A 22120-nucleotide genomic window follows, 5' to 3' on the forward strand; every position below is an offset into this window, starting at 1 on the left:
CAGCTGGAACACAAATTGGCATCTATATGACACAGCGTTGCAGGAGGTGACTTTACTTGCTATGCCATGATGCCAGCCCCATGTTTTTCTAGTTTTATATTAACCAGGACCCTAGCTTCTTACTCCTACCTCTTCTAAGTCAAGTCATATCTAATTCACAATTTTATTAAAAGGAAAATGAGAACACAAAATTCAAATGTGCTATTAGAGGTTAGAAAAAATCAAGGGGAAATTTAAATGACAATGGGTCACCTTTTTAAGAAATCAATCAGCTACCTTAAATAAAGGGTCCCTAATCCCAACTCACTAGGACACAAGTGGCTCCACAGTAGTTCTCTTACTGCCTACTTGCTTTTAAGATTTATTTATTTATTTATTTGAAAGACAGAGTTACAGAGAGAAAGAAGGGGAGACAGAGAGAGAGATCTTCCATCCACTGGTTCACTCCCCAAATGGCCACAACAGCCAGGACTGGCCAAGTCTTCCAGGTTTTCCAATGAATGGCAGGGGCCCAGGGACTTGGGCCATCTTCTACTGCTTTCCTAGGCACATTAGCAGGGAGCTGGATGGGAAGTGGAGCAGCTGGGACTTTAATCAGTGCCCATATGGGATACCGGCACAGCAGGCTGTGGCTTAACCCTCTGTGCCACAGGGCCGGCCCCTACCTGGATGTTTTAAATTGAAGCACTGAAGTCTAAAGAGACCACGAACTAGAGCTGACAGCTGTGGCAGCTGCTGCAGACTCACTGCTTATATATGAACCTCATTAGCACAATGAACACAGAAATGACAGGTGGTTTATTTAACCCCAATTAGTTAATCTAAGAAGCTATGGATTAAAAGGAAGAACAAAAGAGGTGTGAGGTTTATAATGAGCTAGCCCAGGTGAGGGAATAAAAGCACTTATGGTTTTAAAACAATTATTAATGGCTCATTTCTTTATACAGCACCAACTGCTTTATAATTACCAGGACTTCCTTGGGAAAGCTTGAAAGCCTAACAGTGAATGTGTTAAGGTTGTGTGTAACACAATCCTTCCTCAAATCCAAATATTGTCACTTGATTATAACCTGTATGAAACACAGCTACCTTGTTCAGAATTCTCATACACAGGGCAAGGATATAGGAGGTGGGGCTCTGAGACAAGGGCATCAGGGACAGATGAGCTCAGGAACTGATGTGTGTGGCCATAGTCAGTGGGCTGAAGAGATGAGGCAGCCAAAATGAGACTGGAAATGGGTCACCAACCCACCATGTGCCTGCTCTGGTCTGCCTTCTATGTTATATAAGATGGGCTATGGCAACACAGCTCAGTCAGCAGGTAGAACACATATGAATCCCCCTTCTCTGATCAGCTTGTGAACTGCTCATCAACGCTGCCGTGACACTGTGGAAATGGATCTACTTCGAGCCCAGCCGTGATCGGCGGCGGTTCTTTATGCTAGCAACTAGCACATTATAGTACCAACGCATTTATAAACATGGGTACAGGCAGCTGTTCCAGCTTCATTGTTTTTCTACTTCATATAGCCCATTCCTCGGACAAAGAAGCTGGTTGCCAATGCAGTGGCCGGGCCATGAGAAACAAGAAATGGGAAGTGGAGAATTCACTGCAGAGTCATCATGTCTAGGAGGAGAATGCTTTCAGTGAGGCTGGGGGTCAGTACTGAGACCTGTAGGTACAATGGAACATTTAAAGAATTGTTCTTCTATGCACAGTTATCCTGAGAGGCACCACAGCAAATCACACCTCTGAAATCAGGAGACCAAGAAGGCATTTCCAACCTCCTCACTAACTAGCTGTATAACCGTGAGCAACATTCTTTAACTTAAAATACATTTTTCAATCAGCAGAATGAGGCAGAGTAAAGTGACCTATAAAGTGCTTCCCAGGCTCACACAAACTTCAGGCAGAGGGATGTCTTGACTGAAAAATCAGCCTGTATTTTTAGCCTTCTTGGAAACTAGGTAGGACTAGAGATGCCATGCAGCTTTTTGTTCAGTGTTGAAACAGTAGTGCACGCCAACCTCAAAGCAAAGGTACTATCCAATAGGCACACTGGCTCTTAATGGATGTGAATACTTACTTCTCCATCACAACGGAAACAAGCCAAGTCTTTCCCTTTCTGTTTTTTGGCCCAGAATGTCAGGGTTTAGTTTCAAAATCTCAAACAGATGAGGGAGAAAAACAACCACATCCCATGTCAGAATGTCCAAGATTGAGTCCTGGCTCCTATGCTTCTGAACCAGCTTTGTACAACTTATGTATTTTTAAGATTATTTATTGGGGCCGGCTCTGCGGTGCAGCGGGTTAAAGCCCTGGCCTGAGGCACTGGCTCTAGTCCCAGCTGCTCCTCTTCCGATCCAACTCTCTGCTATGGCCTGGGAAAGCAATAGAAGATGACCCAAGTCCTTGGGCCCCTGTACCCACATGGGAGACCCAGAAGAAGCTCCTGGCTCCTGGCTTCGGATCGGCGCAGCTTTAGCCATTGCAGCCATCTGGGGAATGAACCAACCAATGGAAGACCTCTCTTTCTCTCTCTCTCCCTTTCTCTGTAACTGTCTTCCAAATAAATAAAATAAATCTTTTTTTTAAAAAAAGCTTATTTATTTATTTGAAAGAAAGAGCTACAGAAAGAGAGGGAGAGACAGACACACACACATACAAGTTTCCATCTATTGGTTCACTCCCCCAAATGGCCACAGTGGCCAGGGTTAGGCCAGGCCAAACCCAGGAGCCTGGAACTCCATTCAGGTCTTTCACATGGGTGGCAGGGGCCCATGTACTTGGGCCACCCTCTACTACTTTCCCAGGCACATTAGCAGGGAGCTGAATCAGAAATTGAGCAGCTGGGACTTGAAACAGTGCCAACATCACAGGCAGCAGCTTAATCTGCTGTACCACAATACTGGCCCCTAGAGAAGACTCAGTGGTATGATGCTGCCATATGTACATCCACAATACCTAAGAGGAGAGCTGAAAATGGGGCAACAGACGGAGAAGCTTGCTTAAGAAACCCAAAAGGAACTGCTCTAAAAGTTGACGATGGTGTGGATGACCATCTGGCACAGTGGTTAAGATGTACCTTAGGTTGCCTGCACCCCATATTGGAGCACTTCAGTTCAAGTCCAGTTTGCTCATGCACACTCTCTCTCAAATACATTAAAATACATAAATAAAAGTGGGTAATGCAAGGATCTTCTGCTTTTCCAGAATCACTTTTAGTCATGTTTGCACTTGCAGTTTATGAAAGGCTTTCGTCGAGGCCCTCTGCCCCTGTGAGTGCAGTTCCAGCAGCAACCCTTCCCAGTCCCCAGGAAAGGGCCTGCCTCTGGCCCAGGGGCGAACCTGCTCACTGAGGGTGGAAGGATGGTCTTACATTCTCCTTTCTACAAATCCATCATGGGTCTCAGCTGAGCAGAGACAGATGGCCACCAGGGTGAGCGACTGCCAAGGCTCCTCTTGCCCAGGCCAGGAAGCCCTGGCAGATCCCTGTGGGAGGCAGGAAGCTGCCAAGCCTCCACCTTCTGTTCGGACCCCACACATAATTTTCTGAAGTTTTTAGTTCTCTCATGATGGTCTATTTTCAACTATCTTCTATGGACATTTTTGTTTAGGCTTCAAAATACCTCAATGGACATTTTAAAGATAAAAGTAAATAAAAATAGCTATAGTAAATGTTATTAAGTCTAACACCTTTTATGCTTTTCTCAAGTAGTCTTTTAGGCTAAAAAGAAAGGGGTGTTTTTAAGCATTTAAAGGCTTCACTGCTTATCCTTTAATGCTTTCATTCCTCTAAGATTGGAATTCAGTACTATAACTTTTACCACTTGAGAGACTTGCATAGGGTACACAAGTCTGTCTGCAAAAATTAAAAATCAAGGTTTGTATAAGGATATGAAATGTTATCCTGATTACAGTGCCAGTTTCACAGGCACAGACAAATTGTTTAAATATGTGCTGTTTATAGTACTTCAATATACCTCCATAAAGATGAAAAAAAAATATTTAGATGGTACTGGCATCCTGATATGGAAAAATCACACTCCCAAAAGGAATTCAGGAGGCCAGTGGCTTAGAATTCCAAGACTTTTCTAACACTGGGGTCTCTTCAAAAGCCTATAGGAAAGGATGCTCCCCCCACCCATTTTTCTGAAAGGTAGAGAGATGAGAGTGAGGGGTGGGGCAGAGAGCAGACATCCTCCATCTGCTGCTTCACTCCCCAAATGTTTACAACAGCCAGGGCTGGGTTAGGTTGAAGGTAGGAGCTTGGAACTCAACCTGAATCTCCCATGTGGGTGGCAGAGACCTAACAACTTGAGCCATCACCTGCTGCCTCCTGCTGTGTATATTGGCAGGAAGCTGCAATTAGAAGTGAACTCCAGCCTGCTCTGGAATGGGTATCTTCACTCCTGACTTCTCTTTTCTTCTACTTTTCAATAATCATGACCTCTGATGGCAAAGAAAGGCGTCAACATTTAAGTGAAATGGATAACACTGAAGTGACTGAATTAATGTAAAGAAACGCAACAGCAGGGTTCAGGCAGTTCTACTTGAAGCTGCTGGAGGAAAAAAGACTGGGAGAGGCAGTGAGGTCTGATACACAGTGACTGGAATTGATCATGCCTAAAGGGAATTTAGACCCTGATTTCAGACATGCTAACTTCCTCAAGCATTACAATATCTACCTCACAAGGATGCTGCAAAGACTTAAAAAAAAAAAAAAAAAAAAAAAAGGCTGCCAGGGCCAATGCTGTGGCATAGCGGGGTAAAGCTGCTGCCTGCAGTGCTGGCATCCCATGTGGGCACCCAGTTCAAGATCTGGCTACCCCTCTTCTGATCCAGTTCTCTGCTATAGCCTGGGAAAGCAGTAGAAGATGTTCCAAATGCTTGGGCTCCTGTACCTGGGTGGGAGACCTGGAAGAAGCTCCTAGCTACTGGCTTCAGATTAGCCAAGCTCCAGCCATTGCAGCCATTTGGGGAGTGAACCAGCAGATGGAAGATCTCTATCTGTCTCTACCTCTCTGTAACTCTGCCTTTCAAATAAATAAATATTTAAAAAAATAAAAACAAGCTGCCTAGTAAGTATAATAAATTCGTAGAAAATGCCTGGTGTCTGAGTCCTCACCACCATCACCCAGGGTACACACCAGCAGGAAGCTGGAATCAGAAGCAGAACTGTGACTCAACCCAGGCACTCAGTTGTGTGATGGGGCAGTGTCCTAACCTCTGTGGCAAACTCTAGCCCCTCACAGAAGCTTTACATCTCAGAATCAGACACAGGGAGAAATCACCAAAGACAGTGTCACAAAGGATAGTTTAATAAGGTTTGATTCCACTGCTTCATAGCTCACGGCCGGGGGGGGGGGGGGGGTAGGTAGTGGTGGTGGTGGGGATCTCTACAAACGCAATCTAGTCCCAGTTGGGGCGTCGGATTCTGTCCCAGTTGCCCCTCTTCCAGGCCAGCTCTCTGTTGTGGTCGGGGAGTGCAGTGGAGGATGGCCCAAGTGCTTGGGCCCTGCACCCCATGGGAGACCAGGAAAAGTACCTGGCTCCTGCCATCGGATTGGCACAGTGTGCCGGCCTCAGTGCGCCGGCCACTGCAGCCATTGGAGGGTGAACCAATGGCAAAGGAAGACCTTTCTCTCTGTCTCTCTCTCTCTCACTGTCCACTCTGCCTGTAAAAAAAAAAAAAAAAAAAAAAAAAAGAGGCAGGTGTTGTGGTGCAGCACGTTAAGCTGCTGCTTGGGATGCCAGCATCCACTTCCCCTATCAGAAAACCCAGTTGCAGTCCCAGCTATTTTTCCAATCCAGCTCCCAGTAATGAACCTGAGAAACAATGGATAATAAACCAAGTACCTGGGTTCCTGCCATCCATGTGGGAGACATGGATAGAGTTCCTGGCTCCTAGCTTTTCTGGGTACTTGGGGAGTAAACCAGCAGTTAGAAGATGGATTTCTCTCTTTTCCTCCCTCTCTCCCTTTCAAAGAAATGAAAAAAGGGGGAGGGGGGAGGGAATAAAAAATATCCTTCAACTAGACAAGGGTAGTCTTTCAGGACTGTAAGGATGCAACAAAATTACAGGTTCTCTCATACAGACACTGCTGATATATCAAGCTTATATCTGGTAGTTGGGATTTAGGAAAAGGTTTAGATATTTTGTCCCAACAACTCAGCCATCCAGGATGCATCTTTTAGGAGAGTTAAGTCTATCATCTCTTCTAACAAGCATAGGTAAAAAGTGGCTTAGGGGCCGGCGCTATGGTACAGGAGGTTAAGACATCACCTGTAACAACAGCATCCTATGTGAGCACTGGGTAGTGTCCCAGCTGCTCCTTTTCTGATCCAGCTCACTAATGCACCTGGGAGAACAGCAGAAGATGGCCCAAGTACTCGGGTCCTGCCACCCACATGGGAGACCTGGATGAAGTTCCTGACTTCTGGCTTTGGCTTGACCCAGCCCTGGTTGTTGTGGCCATCTGGGGAATGAAGCAGCTGATCGAGGATCTCTCTCTCTCTCTGTAACTCTGCCTTTCAAATACATAAATCAATATATTTTTAAAAGATTTTAATTATTTGAAAGGCAGAGTTACAGAGAGAGGTAGAGCCAGAGAGAGGGGTTGGCGCTGTGGCATAGTGGGTGAAGCCGCCACCTGCAGTACCAGCCATCCCATATGGCCACAGGTTCAAGTTCCAGCTGTTCCACTTCCGATCTAGCTCTCTGCTATGGCCTGGGAGAGCAGTAGAAGATGGCCCAAGTCCTTGGGCCCCTGTACCACGTGGGAAAAAAAAGTAGCAGTCGGTACATCATGCTCCCTGGGGCCATGTTAGAAACCCTGTTTCCTGCCCTGCTCCCCCGGAATGGCACAGAGAGGAGGTCTTCCTCACAGACAAGCCTGCTGACTGAGGACAGCCTCCCACCTCAGCTGTTTCCAGACTTTATCCTTCTAACTAAAGAAAAAGGAGGACAGCAGCAGAGGAGTGGATAAACCTACGTTTCATAACTCTCAGCCATTTTTGCCTCTTTGAGGTCAGAGGGGGAAAGATGTAACATGTATGGTTGACCAGTGGTCAGAAGTAAATTCGATCAAGGCACTCGCGACAATATTAATACCACAAATCACGGAGCTCTGAAGGAGGAAAGCTTACATGTCAGCTTGATTCCTTCATGCCTCTGCAGAAAAAAATTTCGTAAGCCTTGAGAGCGAGCTCATTCCATATTCTCAATTTCCAAGCATAATTCTCCCCCAATCTATTGTTTAATGGGGCAGTTTACACAGGTAAGGAAAAATGAGGGACATGAGTTTCTAGAAATTGAGCTGCATCCCGTTAGATGTGCATGGCCCTACCTTACATGAAACAGAGCTACTCTGCCTCCATGAACTTTTAAAGAAGGGCACAATTTCTAGAACACAACCAGATACTGTTATAGATAACTACACAAGTACAAAGACATTACAACATACATGCAGAATATATAAACACGCTGGAAAATGTAAGATACAGGTATGACAAAGAGAAGGATGAAAAAAGCTATTTATAAGGAAGGTCTTTTACCTTATATAAAGATAACATTTGAAGGCAATAATTAGAGAATGGAAAAAAGCAAATGGAATAAAATGATGTCAACCATCTCCTAATCCCCAGGCCCGTAGGAAGTAAAGAATCCAGGGACCATATCAGGTAAAACTACTACCTGCAATGACCGGCATCCCATGAGCACAGGTTCTTATCATGGCTGCTCCACTTCCAACCCACCTCACTGTTAATGGCCTGGGAAAAAGCACCAGAAAATGGTCAAACATTTATGCCCTTGCCACAACAGTGGGAGACCTGGATGAAGCCCTGGCTTTGGCCTGGCCCAGCCCTGGCCATTGTGGTGAGCTGGGGGAGTGAACCAATAGATGGAAGATGCCTGTCTCTCTCTATAAATAACTCTGACTTTCAAATACAAAAATAACCTCAAAAAAAAAAAAAAAAAAAAAAAAAAAAAAAAAAAGAATCCAGTGACCATTCCTGAAAATTAAAGCTAGGGAGTAATACTGAAATGGCATTCTACCATAAATTCTTCAAATGTAGGAGGGATAATTTTTACACATGTGCAGAAAAAATCTTCAGTGAGTGCTTGATAAATGTTAGTAACATACAGGGCTGACCTTGATCCAGCAGATAAAGCTGTCACTTGCAATGCCAGCATCCAATATGAAAGTGCCAGTTTGAGAGTCCTGGCTTCTCCATTTCAGATCCAGCTCCCTGCTAATGCACCTGAGAAAGCACTGGATGATAGCCCAGGTACTTGGGGCTCCTGCCACACATGGAATAGACCTGGATGGAGTTTCAGTCTACTGGCTTTAGCCTGGCCCAGCCCCAACAGTTGGGGCCTTTTAGGGGAGTGAACCACCGAATGGAAGACCTCTCTCTCTCTGCTTTTTAGTAAATATATTAAAAAAAAATTTTTTTTTTGACAGGCAGAGTGGACAGTGAGAGAGAGAGAGAGAGAGAAAGGTCTTCCTTTTTTCCGTTGGTTTACCCTGCAATGGCCGCCTGCGGCAGCGCGTTGCAACCGGTGCACCATGCTGCAACTGGGGCACCGCGCTGATCCAAAGCCAGGAGCCAGGTGCTGCTCCTGGTCTCCCATGGGGTGCAGGGCCCAAGCACTTGGGCCATCCTCCACTGCACTCCCGGGCCACAGCAGAGAGCTGGACTGGAAGAGGAGCAACTGGGACAGAATCCGGTGCCCCGACTGGGGCTAGAACCCGGGGTGCTGGCGCCACTAGGCGGAGGGTTAGCCTATTGAGCTGCGGCGCTGGCTAGTAAATATAGTTTTTTAAAATTTTATTTATTTTTTTGAGAGGCAGAGTCACAGACCGGGGAGAGGGAGGGTGGGAGGGGGAAAGAGAGGGGGAGAGAGAGGGGGAGAGAGAGGGGTGGGGGGAGAGAGAGAGAGAGAGAGAGAGAGGGAGAGAATCTTTCATCTGCTGGTTCACTCCCCAAACAGTTGCAACGGCTGGAATGGGGCCAATCCAAAGCCAGGAGCCAGAAGCTTCTGGGTCTCCAACACGGCTGCAGGAAGTCCTTGGGCCATCTTCTACTGTTTTCCCAGGCCATAGCAGAGAGTTGGATCACAAGAGGAACAGCTGGGACATGAACCGGCGCACATATGGGATGCCGGCACCACAGGCGGAAGCTCAGCCTACTACACCACAGTGCCGGCCCCCTCAAATAAATATTTTTCAAAAATGTTAGTAACATAAGCCTGTGCTAATAAACTTTGATAATAAAGAACAGACAAGCTATTAAAAAAAAAAGAACATTTCTTGGAACCATAATTAGAAAATTAATAGAGATTTGGAAAGTTGGCAAGCATGGTAAGTGAAATATCTTTTATTTGACAGAGTCAGAGGACATAAAGCAGATGATTAAATAATGAAAAACACTGTTCTTCTAAGAATGTAGAAAAATAAAGGGACAGTTTAGGGAAAACAGCAACAAAACTATAAAACTATAATAATGAATAGAAAACACCACAAAGGAACTTGTGTGGTTATCCATCAGAGAGGATGAAAGACAAAACCCAGAAATATATTAACTTGGAAAACTGCAGAGGAAAATAGATCTACTAATGCAGAAATAAAAAGCATAAAAAACATAAATAAAATCAATGTAGTTTGAAACTTTTTTTAATGTTTCTATCTTGAAGACCAAACAAGAATCATTACGTGCACAGGCCCAGCATCTATGCATCCTGGCAACTTTCAGAGCTTGCAGCTGTCCCTGGAGTCATATTCTCAAGCAAAGGAGAGAGGTTTCTAATAACACGGCCATGCATGTAGAAAACTTTCCTTAATAACATATTGTGGGGGCAGGCATTTGGCTAAGCCATTAAGGTGCTGGTTAAGAGACCTGCCTCCCATCATCAGGGGAGTGTCTAGGTTCAGTAACTGTACCTGGCTTCTGACTCCAGCTTTCTGTTAACACAAACCCTGGGAGGCACAGTGATGCCTCAAGTACTGTATGGGGAGAGCTGTATAACAGATAAGCATGCTAAGTTCCTTTGTGTTGCTGGCGGCAGTCACATACATGGGAGACCTGGTTTAAATTCTCAGCTCCTGGCTTCTGGCTGTTATGTACTAGCAGATGGGAGCTCTGTTAGTCTGTCTCTCAAATAAATAAAAATTTAAAAATCAGATGGAGTCTCAGACTTCTGGCTTCAGCCTTGCTCATACCTGGCATCTGGGCACAGTAAACCAGTAGCTGAAAGAGCTAAAGGGTGTGCTCTCTCTCATCCTACCTTTCAAGTCAATTAAAATAGATGTTAAAAAAAAAAAAAAAAAGAAACACAAAGTAAAATCTGTCTTCAGCTGAAAGATATACACAAAGAAAACAAAAAGGAATGCTATTCTTGCTGCATTAAAAAGAACAGTTATAATAATGCATGGGAAACAATACCAAACATTTCTTCTCGTTTGGTTTCTTGTGATTAGAGACAAGCTGATTATGCCCCCTTTGTCCGTGAGGAACACCAGACCTACCATGCGGTAATGTTATGTTTGCACCGTCAATGATTGCTTGTGCCAGTTCATGATCATTGCTCTCAAAGGCATGCGCGGCCGCCTTCAAGGCATCCCAAATCTCTTTGCGGCCTTCAAAAGCTGGTGCGGTATCCCAAAATTCATCCCTCTTGCTGCGCAGCTGTCCATCCGTCATAGGATAATCGCTTTTCCATTTTGGTTTCTCCTTTTTCAAAGGCTGGTTACGACCTAAGGCAACTGTAAAAAGAAATAAAAGGCTGACATCAAACCAAAACTTTCTAAAAGATGTATCAGAAGTTATCTCATCTTTCTTATTTTGGTTTCTTTCATCAAAATTATAGCTAGAAGTCTGCCTGTTAATTTTTGTATTCTGAAACCCACAACCCTTGGGGCCTGTATTGTGGCTTAGTGGGTAAACTTACTACCTGCAATGCTGGCATCCCCTATGTGTACTGGTTCATGCTCTTCTTCCCAGGTAACTCCCTGCTAATGGCCTGGGAAAAGCAGAGGAAGATGGCCCAAATGTTTGGGCCCCTGCCACCCATGTGAGAGACCTGGAAAAAGCTCCTGGCCCAGCTTTCGCTGTTGCAGCCAACTGGGGAGTGAACCAGTGGATGGAAGACCGCTCTCTGACTTTCAAATAAACAAATAAATTAATAATAAAGAAAAAATCCCCTAACCCATTTTAGAGCTACAAGAGCAAATGGAGGTATTTACATAGCTCTCTGTAAAATGTCACGTGACAAATTAGTGGCTCTTCTCTATTTGGCATGTGTTCTCCAAAGGATGATTAAAATTACACTTGTAATAAACACACCACCTTGCTGAAAATGTTAATGGGGGGGGCCTATGCAAGGATGTGGGGGGGCAGGGAGTACAGGGGAAATCTCTGTACCTTCCTCTTAATACCTGCCTCTTAATTTGTTATGAAGCAGAAACTATTCTAAAAATTAAAATCTTTACAAAATAAAAGTTATGTGGTTTTTTTTTTTCAAACCACACGGAAGAACAGCAGTGTTTCATCACACCATAATAGTAGAATATGAGCAGAATATGAGAGCAAAATACACAGGGAAAATCAAATGGCAGTGGTAACCTGAATTTCAAGATCTTTGGATATAAAAAGCTAGGAAGCAGAAACTAAGAAAATCCAAGGAGCAAAAGGCTGATTCTCGGCGTCTCGGGAAAGAACAGCCACATCACCGCATTCATGAAGAAACTGACTAGAGGAAAACGTCCCCTAGCACGCCCCTTTCTGGACTTCAGGGAACACCCCATACTTTTCTTTGAAACAGGAGCTGATTTAGACAGGGCAGAGGACAGGGTCTTCACCTTTTGGGAGGAACCAGTAAGGTAACAGACGACCCTTTGTAACTGTGCCAAGGGACAAGCTCCCAACCACAAGAACAGAAGAACCACAATGCCCTACCGTAGTTTCTAACCAAGAGGAGAAGGAAGGAGAGGACCCAAGGTGGCAGCACCTCTCCTTAGAGAATGCTACATAGCAGGAGTGCCAGTGCATGCCTGGTGCACTTTTTTTGCCAGGTGTAGGATCACTGTTCTATTTCCATGGTTCATACTGACCAACAGAGCCATTTTTATCTCTGCTCTGTAGGGCTGATTATACAATGCCAGGTTAAAAAAAAAGTCTTAAAGATGGGAGAGGAGGTAAAAAGAAAATTGAGGCTTGATGAAAAGGTAGGAGTATTTGGAAACGTGGGTGGGAAATAAGTGACAGAGCAGGTGGGAAGGAGAGAGGGTGTGTGTCAAAATTCAATGTTCTATATTTAATGGCAGGAAGAATATCAATTTAAAAGAAATTGCTCCAAAAATGGTTCTAAAGCATTCACGAAATTTGCCACTCCCTCATTAGGCCAGGGCCAAATGAAATTAACAGAAAATAAATGAACATGACTTCAGGCTCTCAGCAAATTCTACACCTTATGCAGGTTATATTCCTGGGTGATAAGACTGACAGGTGCTGCAGCTTGTTAGGTCTGAGGCAGGGATTAAACCACATTCCTGTCTCTTAATCAGCCATTTTTGTTTAAGGCCATACCCATCAGGTCTTTTCTGTCCTCTGCTTTCAGGGCTGTATACTATGCTAGCCATCTGCTGTTTTCCACTTAAAACACTTTGCACTGGCTCCCTAATTTGTCCTAGTGAAATGCAAAAACAGGCGAGTTCTAAAAGGGTGTGGACAGCTGAACAGCAAAACCATGGACTTTGCAGCAAAGCCATAGGTCTCCTTATTTAGTCAACAAATACCTACTGCTTATTAAGGGGGTCACAGTAGATGTATCTACCAGGTTTAATTCAAATATGAGAAATATATTGTACACTAATGATTTCCCTGCATTTTCCAAACACAGATAAAGACAGATAGAGCACAATTCTGCAAAGGGTGTTCAGACTATGCTCAACAATCACAGCCTGCACACTGATTCCACCAAAAACCTGAAATGCAAAGTAAACTTTCTTTGCTGCTGCTTTATCCTTCAGATGAGTTGGGGTGTATGCACAGCACTCAGTGTTAGTTCACTAAGCAGGAAGTAGAAGATGAACATAGTAAAAGCAGGGCCCCAGTAAGGTATCTATCTGGATGGTCTCAGGTCCACCCTAGAAGCTCCAGAGAACTATGGAGCCTCATTTGTATCACATGTACCTAACAGAAAACAGCCTGATTTTTCTTGTCACTGTGACAGAATCACCAGGCAAAAGCAAAAAAATAATAAACCCCCTCTAGTCTCAGTACTTAAAAATAAGGCAACAGAAAGAAGCCCTCAAACAGGGGAAGCCCGCAGAAAGCAATGTTCACAGTAAAGGTAGAAAATCCTGTGGAAGAAAGCACTTTCCGCGTGAGAGGGCTGTCCTTCCTCTTCCCACTTGTGGAAGGCGTAGGAACAAAGTCTCATTAAAAGGATAGGTGATCAGTTTGGGTTTGTGCAGCTTAAAGGTACTTATCATTCCAAATACATTTTCAAATTTATTTGCTGTCAAAAATTCCATAGTGATTACTTTGTGCAAAAGTAAGACAAAATAAAGGGTGGTGATGTCAAAGAAACTTTTATTTCTGTCTAGGTCTCTAATTTTCTCTGTGTAACAAACATGTAAAACACAGTATAGATTTCCATTATCAAAATGTTTAAATCTTAGTAACATTAATTAGTAAAACTACTGGGCAGTGCAGAATTTTCATTATAAAATCCTAAGTTAAAAGCTTCATGCTAAATTAAATGAGGCTCACCATCTAATCTACTTTTGTTAAATAAACAACTAACTGGGGGAAAAAATGGGCATTTAGCAAAAGCACTTAGACTATCCTCTTGTGAAAACATGGAAACATTTGAGTGGTTGTGAGGATTTAGTCAGTTACTATTTGTAAAACACATACAATAATGAATGATACAATAAAATTTCACGTAAGTGTTAAGTAAGTAAAATCAAACTTAGAGGTGCTGAATGAGATATAAACTCTCGAAACATTTTAGCAAATATATACACGTCCTTTTTTTTTCTTTTCATAAACTCTAAATAGAACCTGACATTCTAAGAATTTAGCACAAAGTCTCTTCCTTAATTTTAAAAAGAACTATGATTATCTGGCATTTCCTGTGCATTTATCAGTGTACATTTTCTAGGAATTCACTCACCAAATCTTGTGCTTTGATTTTCGGTGGTACCACAAACCTTTACTTCTGAAAATACTTGGACACAGAAATAAGCTAAGCAGCTTTATGTATGTACCAAGTCAATCATTTTCTATTACATGATTTGCTATCTATTTATATGTATATTATACACATATATACTCAACTCAATTACATTTTATGCTCATAAATCTTCAGCTTTATCTGTTTCACATATTTTCTGGTTCCTATTACTGAGAGACAGAGATGCTTAATATCAACCATAGCATCTGGGACTCAGTTCTTTGCTCTAACAGTGAAGAACTTGGAGATGGAAAATCCTCTATTTTCTGCATTTCTTTTTCTAAATCTTTCTTTAAATGTGGGTTTTTTTTTTCCCCCAATTTGCTTTCATTTACTTGAAAGGCGGAGAAATCTTCTATCTGCTGGTTCACTCCCCAATATATGCAATACACACACACACACACTCAACCAAATTACATTTTATGCTCTTAAAAAAGTGTTCAAAGACTAAAGAGGTCATCTCAAAGGCACAAAGAAACAGTTTGAAGGAGGTAACATCTGGGTCAATTTTGGAGCATACACAGTGACTGAAATTTATCTTCATACACTGAACAAATAGAAATTTATGAACTCTTACCACTACTAAAAAGGAGGTAAGTGAATAAGAAAGATTCTTTCTTACAAAGAATGCTAGTAATAAGGAAGAAAATGTTTATAGGAAATTCAAAGAATAAAGGAACAAGTTAAAATACTTTCAGTCATTGTCAAATTGTTCCCACTGGTCTACATCACATGAGACAAAACATGAACCTTGACTGGAACTTGGGATGGAAAAAATTTATCAAACACTTAGAGACAACTGGGTAAATATATGACTAGATGAAGTCATCAAGAAATTTTCAATATTTGTAGGTTTGACAACAGCATTGTAGTGATGGAAAATAATTCTTATTCACAAAGGAGAGTGATGCAGAAATTTTTAGAAGTATCATGATGCTCACAACTTCTGCTATTTTATCCTTCAGATGAGTTAGACAGAGTGTATATACAGCACTTAGTGTTAGTCTACTAAGCAGGAAGTGTGCATGTCTATATGTGTAAACAGATATATACACATACAAGAGAAAATTGTAAACACAGCAAAATGTTAACAACCAAATTTATATGGGAGTTATATGAATTTTTAAGGTACTATTCTTTTCTTGTTTATTTTTACAATAAAAATACTGGCAGAAAAACCCAAACCTGTAAAGCATTAAGAAATGATTACAATATTTATGGTCAATTCTTACCCTGATATCACTTACCATTATGTTTACACAAGTGCTGAAGTTCCCTATTGCTACGGGTTCAATGTTTGTGATTCCTCAAAATTCCTAGGTTGAAGCCCTAGCACCCAATGTGATTTTTAGATAGAGCCTTTGGAGGTAATGAGGTCACGAGGGAAGAGCCCTCAGGAACGGAATCAGGAGAGATTTCTCTCTGCCAGGTGAAGACACAGCATGAAGGCATCTCTATGTAAAGCAGGAAGAGGGTCTTCACCAGACAATCAGCTGGTACCTTGATCTTCAACTTTCCACCTTCAGCATTCTGAGGAATAAATTTCTGTTCTTCAAGGCAGCCACACCATGGTATCCTGTTATAGCAGCCTGAGCTAAGACAGATACTGTATCAAGAAGTAGGGTCCTGCTACAACAAATATCAAAAAATGAAGAAGTGGCTGCGTACAGGTAGAGGTTGGAAGTTTTGGAGCGTATGCTAGAAAAAGCCATAAAGGGACTGTTAAAGGTAATCCTGATGAGAGTTCTGAAATATGAAAGAAAAGAGGAAAGCTGGAGAAAAAGCCTCTTACCTTAGAGAATACATACATTAACATTAACAGAATGTTGGTAGAAACACAAACAGTAAATCCTGAAGAGGTCTCACAGTGGAAATGAGGAATGTGTTACTGGAAATAGGAAGAAAGGTGATGCTTATTGGTAAAGAACTTGGCTGAATTGTGTTTGTGTTTTAGTGTTTTGCAGAAGACAGAACTTGTGAGCAATGAAACTGGTAATTTCTTTTTTTTTTTTTTTTTTTTTTTTGACAGGCAGAGTGGACAGTGAGAGAGAGAGACAGAGAGAAAGGTCTTCCTTTTGCCGTTGGTTCACCCTCCAATGGCCGCCGCTGCAGCCGGCGCACCGCGCTGATCCTGGCAGGAGCCAGGAGCCAGGTGCTTTTCCTGGTCTCCCATGGGGTGCAGGGCCCAAGCACCTGGGCCATCCTCCACTGCACTCCCTGGCCATAGCAGAGAGCTGGCCTGGAAGAGGGGCGACCGGGACAGAATCCGGCGCCCCAACCGGGACTAGAACCCGGTGTGCCGGCGCCGCAAGGTGGAGGATTAGCCTATTGAGCCACGGCGCCGGCCGAAACTGGTAATTTCTAAATTAAGCATTGCACAGGCAGCTTGGGTCTCCTGACTGCTTATAGTAAAATGCAAGAGACAAATGAAGTTAGATTGGTCAAGCAACAAGACACAGAACTTAAAAAGATCTGGAAAATGTTCAGCAGTGTTAGAAAAAGAAAGAAAAAGCATGTTTGGAAGATATGTAGGCCTCCCGTGCGCAGCAACCATTCCGTAAGGAAATTAGTGTGGGTGTAAACCATGGACTTAATTGACCACCTCAGCAGGAAAACTGCCAGTCTGAAATGAGTGGGAACAGGAAATGGGTCAGAAAGAAAGGCTGATCAGGAGTTTGTGGATTTTATAGGAGACTTTACTGGGCTGAAAACATGCACTCTTCTTCAAGACAAGGGAAGAATGACATTAAAGGTGAATCAGAGATCAAATGAGCTACCTCCTTGGTTTCAAAAAGGGAGGCCATCACCTGTGGTCTCAAAGTCAGATAGCCTCGGTCCAGACTGAATGTTCTATTTATGTATGGCTTTGAGGCTCTGCCTAACCTTGCTGCCTGTTTTCATGTTCACAGAACACTGAAGCTGGTTGGGCACACTGAACCCAACAACCAAAAACGGGAGATGGGGGAAAAAATCCTCATCTATGGGGTACTGCTTATTTGGAAAAAAAGAGTTAATAAAACACCAATAATATTTTTAAATACCACTTAATTTTATTTAACAGATTGCTTCTTGTTGCAAGATTGTTTATCTTTTCCTCCCTGTTTTTGGTGTTAAAATGTCTTGGACATCTGGGATAGGTCAAAATGTTTTAAGTCCAATACTGTTTAACTCTTTCACTGAAAAATAACCAGAACCTGGGAGAAAATACAAAAAGTAACTGAGGACTATGAAAAGTTAAAAGTAGCAGGCATTTGGTTTAGCAGCTAAGACACTCCTTAAGATGCCTACATCCCACACAGGAGTGCCTGGGTTCTACTCTCAGCTCTGGCACCCAATTTCAGCTTCCTGCTGGCAGTTAGGTGATGGTTCAAGTAAATGGGTTTCTGTCACATACATGGGGACTTGGATTGAGTTCCCAGATCCTGACCTTGGCCCCAGTCATTGAAGGCATTTGTAGAGTGAACCAGAGAATGGAAGCTCTATTTGTCTATGCCAGCCTCATAAGTAACACAAACTTTTTAGAACAAATAGGTAGATGGGGAGGACCCAAATCTTGCAGGACATTTTTTGATGGGGTAAGCTTCATGTGGCTGTTTTTCTTTAGGACTGGCCCCAAGAGCAGCTCCTGTGTGGAAACACACAGCAGGATGTACTGGAAGAACTCTAAAAGAGGGTCTGTCCTTTTGAACAAGAAAAGGAACCGTTGTGAAAGCCAGAAATGAGGGAAACCTCTGTTTTTCAGTCAGTCAGTTTGTTTGAATCTCCTAGCAATAGTAATCATGTGGTGGACACATAAAATTCACTAAGAAAACCTGTTTTTCTCAATAAATCAACCAGAAAAAAGGGATACTGTACTATGATGTAAGTGGGGTTACTTCTTCTCTTTATTTTCTTTTTTAAAGATTTATTTTATTTATTTGAAAGACAGAGTTACAGAGAGAAGTGGAGAAAGAGAAAGAGGTCTTCCATCGGCTGGTTCACTCCCCAGTTGGCCGCAATGACCGGAGCTGCACCGATCCAAAGCCAGGAGCCAGGAGCTTCTTCCAAGTCTCCCACGCGGGTGCAGGGGCCCAAGGACTTGAGCCATCTTCTACTGCTTTCCCAGGCCACGGCAGAGAGCTGGATCGGAAGAGGAGCAGCCAGGACTAGAACAGGCACACATATGGGATGCCAGCGCTTCAGGCCAGGGCTTTAACGCGCTGCGCCATAGCGCCAGCCCCCTCTTATTTTTATCTTTACTATTTTATGATCACCATAGTACCCCAAAGATAGTCTTAGCTGCATGGAATTGTAGGGCACTCTTTGCAGGCAGCAGCAACTCTGAGAGGAAGCTTTCTTTCCAGCTATAAGACAGTGGAAAGAAGCCCTTAGAAAGAGAAATCACAGGTGAAACCCAGAGCAGAAACAGGTGGAGAACAGAGGACTCTAACATTCTGTTTGAGGGTCAGAGCTGTGGCATAGCGGGTTGGACCACTGGAATCCCATATGGGCAACGGTTTTGTGTCCTGGCTGCACCGTTTCTGATCAAGCTCCCTGCTAATGCGCCTGGCAAAGCAGCAGAAGATGGCTTGGTCTTTGGGCCCCTGCACCCATGTGGGAGACCCAGATGGAGTTCTGGGCCCCTGGCTTTGGTCTGGCCCAGCCCCAGCTATTGTGGCCATTTGGGGAGTGAACCAGCAGACGGAAAATCAATTAATTCATTCATCAATCTCTTTGTCTCTCTCCCTCTCTCTGTGTAACTCCACCTTTTAAATAAATAAATAAATAATTTAAAAAAATTCTGTGATGGGGCTGGTGCTGTGGTGCAGCAGGTAAGGCCCCCGCCTACAGTGCCGGCATCCCATATGGGTGCCAGTTTGAGTCACAGCTGCTCCACTTCTGATTCAGCTCTCTGCAATGGCCTGGGAAAGCAGTGGAGGATGGCCCAAGTCCTTGGGCTCCTGCACCCACGTGAGAGACCCAGAGGAGGCTCCTGGCTCCGGATTGGCACAGCTCTGGCCATTGCAGCCATCTGGGGAGCGAACCAGCGGATGGAAGACCTCTCTATCTACCTCTCTCTGTAACTCTGTCTTCAAATAAATAAATAAATCTTAAAAAAAAAAAAAAAAAAAAAAAAAAAACTTCTGTGTTTGAACCAACCCAAGTCCCAGGTTCACCTCCAACCAACATATATATGAAGGCAGCCCCAAAGTAACACAGCAATGAGGCTGACCAATAAGCCCTGATATAGAACATGGCTCTATCTCCAGTTACCTAAGACAAAGCACAGCAAAGCTTTTGAAAACTAAATTGACATCAGAATCACTAACAACAGAGGACATGCCAATATCCAGTACTATGAGTTAAGTAAACTTCTTTATAAAGTTATAAGAAAAAAAGAGAGAGATAGCTTGCTGTCTGAACATAACAGGACTGATGGCTGCTAAAATAAAACACACAGACTGATATTCTTTAGAAGATGTTATAGGGGCTGGCGCTGTGGCGCAGTGGGTTAAAGCCCTGGCCTGCAGCACCAGCATCCCATATGGGTGCCGGTTCTAGTCCTGGCCACTCCACTTCCGATCCAGCTCTCTGCTGTGGCCTGGGAAAGCAGTGGAAGGTGGCCCAAGTCCTTGGGCCCCTGCACCTGCGTGGGAGACCAGGAAGAAGCTCCTGATTCTTGGCTTCGGATCGGCACAGCTCCGGCCATTGCAGCCATCTGGGGAGTGAACCAACAGAAGAAGGAAGACTCTCTCTCTGTCTTTCCCTCTCACTGTAACTCTCTCTCAAATAAATAAATAAAATCTTAAAAAAAAAAAAAAAAAAAGAAGATGTTATAAAGATCCCGAGGCTCACATAATACTCAAAATGTCCAGGAAACAATCCAAAATTACTCAACACACAAAGAACTATGAACATGTGACCAATTTTCAAGGGAAAAGATGATGGAACAAATGGAAAACCCTGAGATGATTCAGATGTTGAAATTATCAGATTTAAAGCAATTATTATAATTATGTTTCATGTGATTAAAGAGAAAAAAACACTGAAATGAAATGGAAGAATTTCTTAACAGAAAAAAAGTATAATAAAGAGCTAAATACAAATTTTAAAAATGAAAAACACAGCATCTAAAACTTAAAAATTAACCAGATGGACTGAATAGCACAGGAAAGAGTACTTAAGAGTTTAACAAAAATTATCCAATCTGAAGGGAAAAACCAAAAATTACTTTTAGGGGTTGGTGTTGTGGCACAATACTTTGAGCTGTTGTCTGGGAGTCTTGGATACTCTACTACCAACCCAGCTCCCTGCTAATGCAGCTGGGAAGGGAGCAGAGATGGCCCAAGTACTTGGGTCCCCTGAACTTATATGGGAGACACAGATGGAGTTCTTGGCCCTTAGCTTTGGCCTGGCCCATCCCTGGATTCTACAGCCATCTGAAAGTGAACCAGTGGATGGAAGATTCTCTCTCTCTCTCACCCCCTTTCTCTGTCACTCTTTCAAATAAATAAAACTTTTTTTTTTTTCAAAAATATATATCTAAAAAAACCAAAGCCTCAAGTACCATGGTCAAAACAGACACAACATAAAAAGACCCCAAATCTGTAACATTGGAGGTCCACACAGGAAAAAAAAATTGGTACAAAAAAAGTGTGTGGTGACATAAGAGCACTCTCATATCTGGTAAAAGTCGTATTTACAGATTAAAGATGCTCAGCAAGTCTCAAAAGGGAAAAACTGAATGAAAATGATGCCTAGACACATTACAGCCAAAGTGCCGGAATCCAAACGTGAAGGAAAAAACTCCCGAAAGACAGCAAAAGAAACACATTACACAAAGGAGAACAATGATTCAAATGACTCCTGATTTCTTACGAGAAAGCACAGAGGTCTGCAGAAAGTAAAACATTTTTAAATGCAAAAAGAACCGTCACCTCAGAATTATACATCCCACAAAAATAGCCCTTTAGTAGGACAACAAAATAATGATACTAAGAAACGATGACAAACTGGAGAGGGCATTTGGCCTACTGGCTAAGATGCTACTTGAGACACCAGCAGCCCACATTGGAGTGCCTGGGTTTGGGTCCCAGCTCCACTCCCAATGCCAGCTTCCTGCTACTGTGCACCCTGGCAGGCAGCAGGTGATGGCTCAAGCATGTGGGTCCTTGGCTTCCAGTTTCAGTCTGGCCCAGTCCTGGCTGGCACTGGGGAGCTAAACAGTGGATGGGAGCTCCCTTTCTGTATCTCCATCTCTAAAATAAACCATTTTTTAAAATGGTGAAAAACTAAGTGAATTTACTGCCAGTAAAACTGCAAAACAAAACAAAAAGATTATTAAAGGAATTTATGAAAGCCAGTGGGAAATGATACCAAGAACTGAGAACTTCAAGAATTGGGAGAGCAGTTAAAAAACCCAATTATATGGGAAAATAAAACACTATGTTTCTCCTCTTAAATTCCTTAAATTATGCATGGGTGCAAAAAGCAAAAATAAAACTGCAGTAGGATTTTTCAGTGTATATAGAGAAAAGACAAATGACAACTGTAACAGGGAAGGAAGAACAAAGAGACCTATAGGTCTGTAAGGCTTTTACATTTTAGTTCAAGTACTAAAATAATGACTTTAGGCATACTGAAAGTTAAAGAGAATAAACATAAAAAAACCTGAAGATTTAACAAAAATGTCAGCCAGCAAAGCAAAATAGAATATAAAAAAACAAATTCAGGGGCTGGTGCTGTGGCATAGCAGGTAGAGCTGCCACCCTGCAGTGCCAGCATCCCATATGGGCACTGGTTCGAGTCTTGGCTGCTCTGCTTCCGATCCAGCTCTCCACTATGGCCTGGCAAAGCAGCAGAGGGAAGCCCAAGTGTTTGGGCCCCTACACCCA

At 43.0% G+C, this 22120-nt stretch overlaps 1 protein-coding gene across 1 annotated transcript in view; it reads right to left on the reverse strand.

The window, feature by feature from the left end:
* The window catches only part of UBTD2 (ubiquitin domain containing 2), a 73299-nt gene that overhangs the window by 3248 nt on the left and 47931 nt on the right, over positions 1 to 22120 (reverse strand). Inside the window, exon 2 of the mRNA XM_008255390.5 lies at positions 10534 to 10770. Within this exon, the coding sequence (XP_008253612.1) occupies positions 10534 to 10770 (237 nt within the window). The remainder of the gene's footprint in view (positions 1 to 10533; positions 10771 to 22120) is intronic.

This window comes from Oryctolagus cuniculus, chromosome 6 (genome assembly GCF_051225735.1).
Source record: "Oryctolagus cuniculus isolate XC-2025 breed Fujian yellow rabbit chromosome 6, ASM5122573v1, whole genome shotgun sequence".
Classification (NCBI taxonomy): Eukaryota; Metazoa; Chordata; class Mammalia; order Lagomorpha; family Leporidae; genus Oryctolagus; species Oryctolagus cuniculus.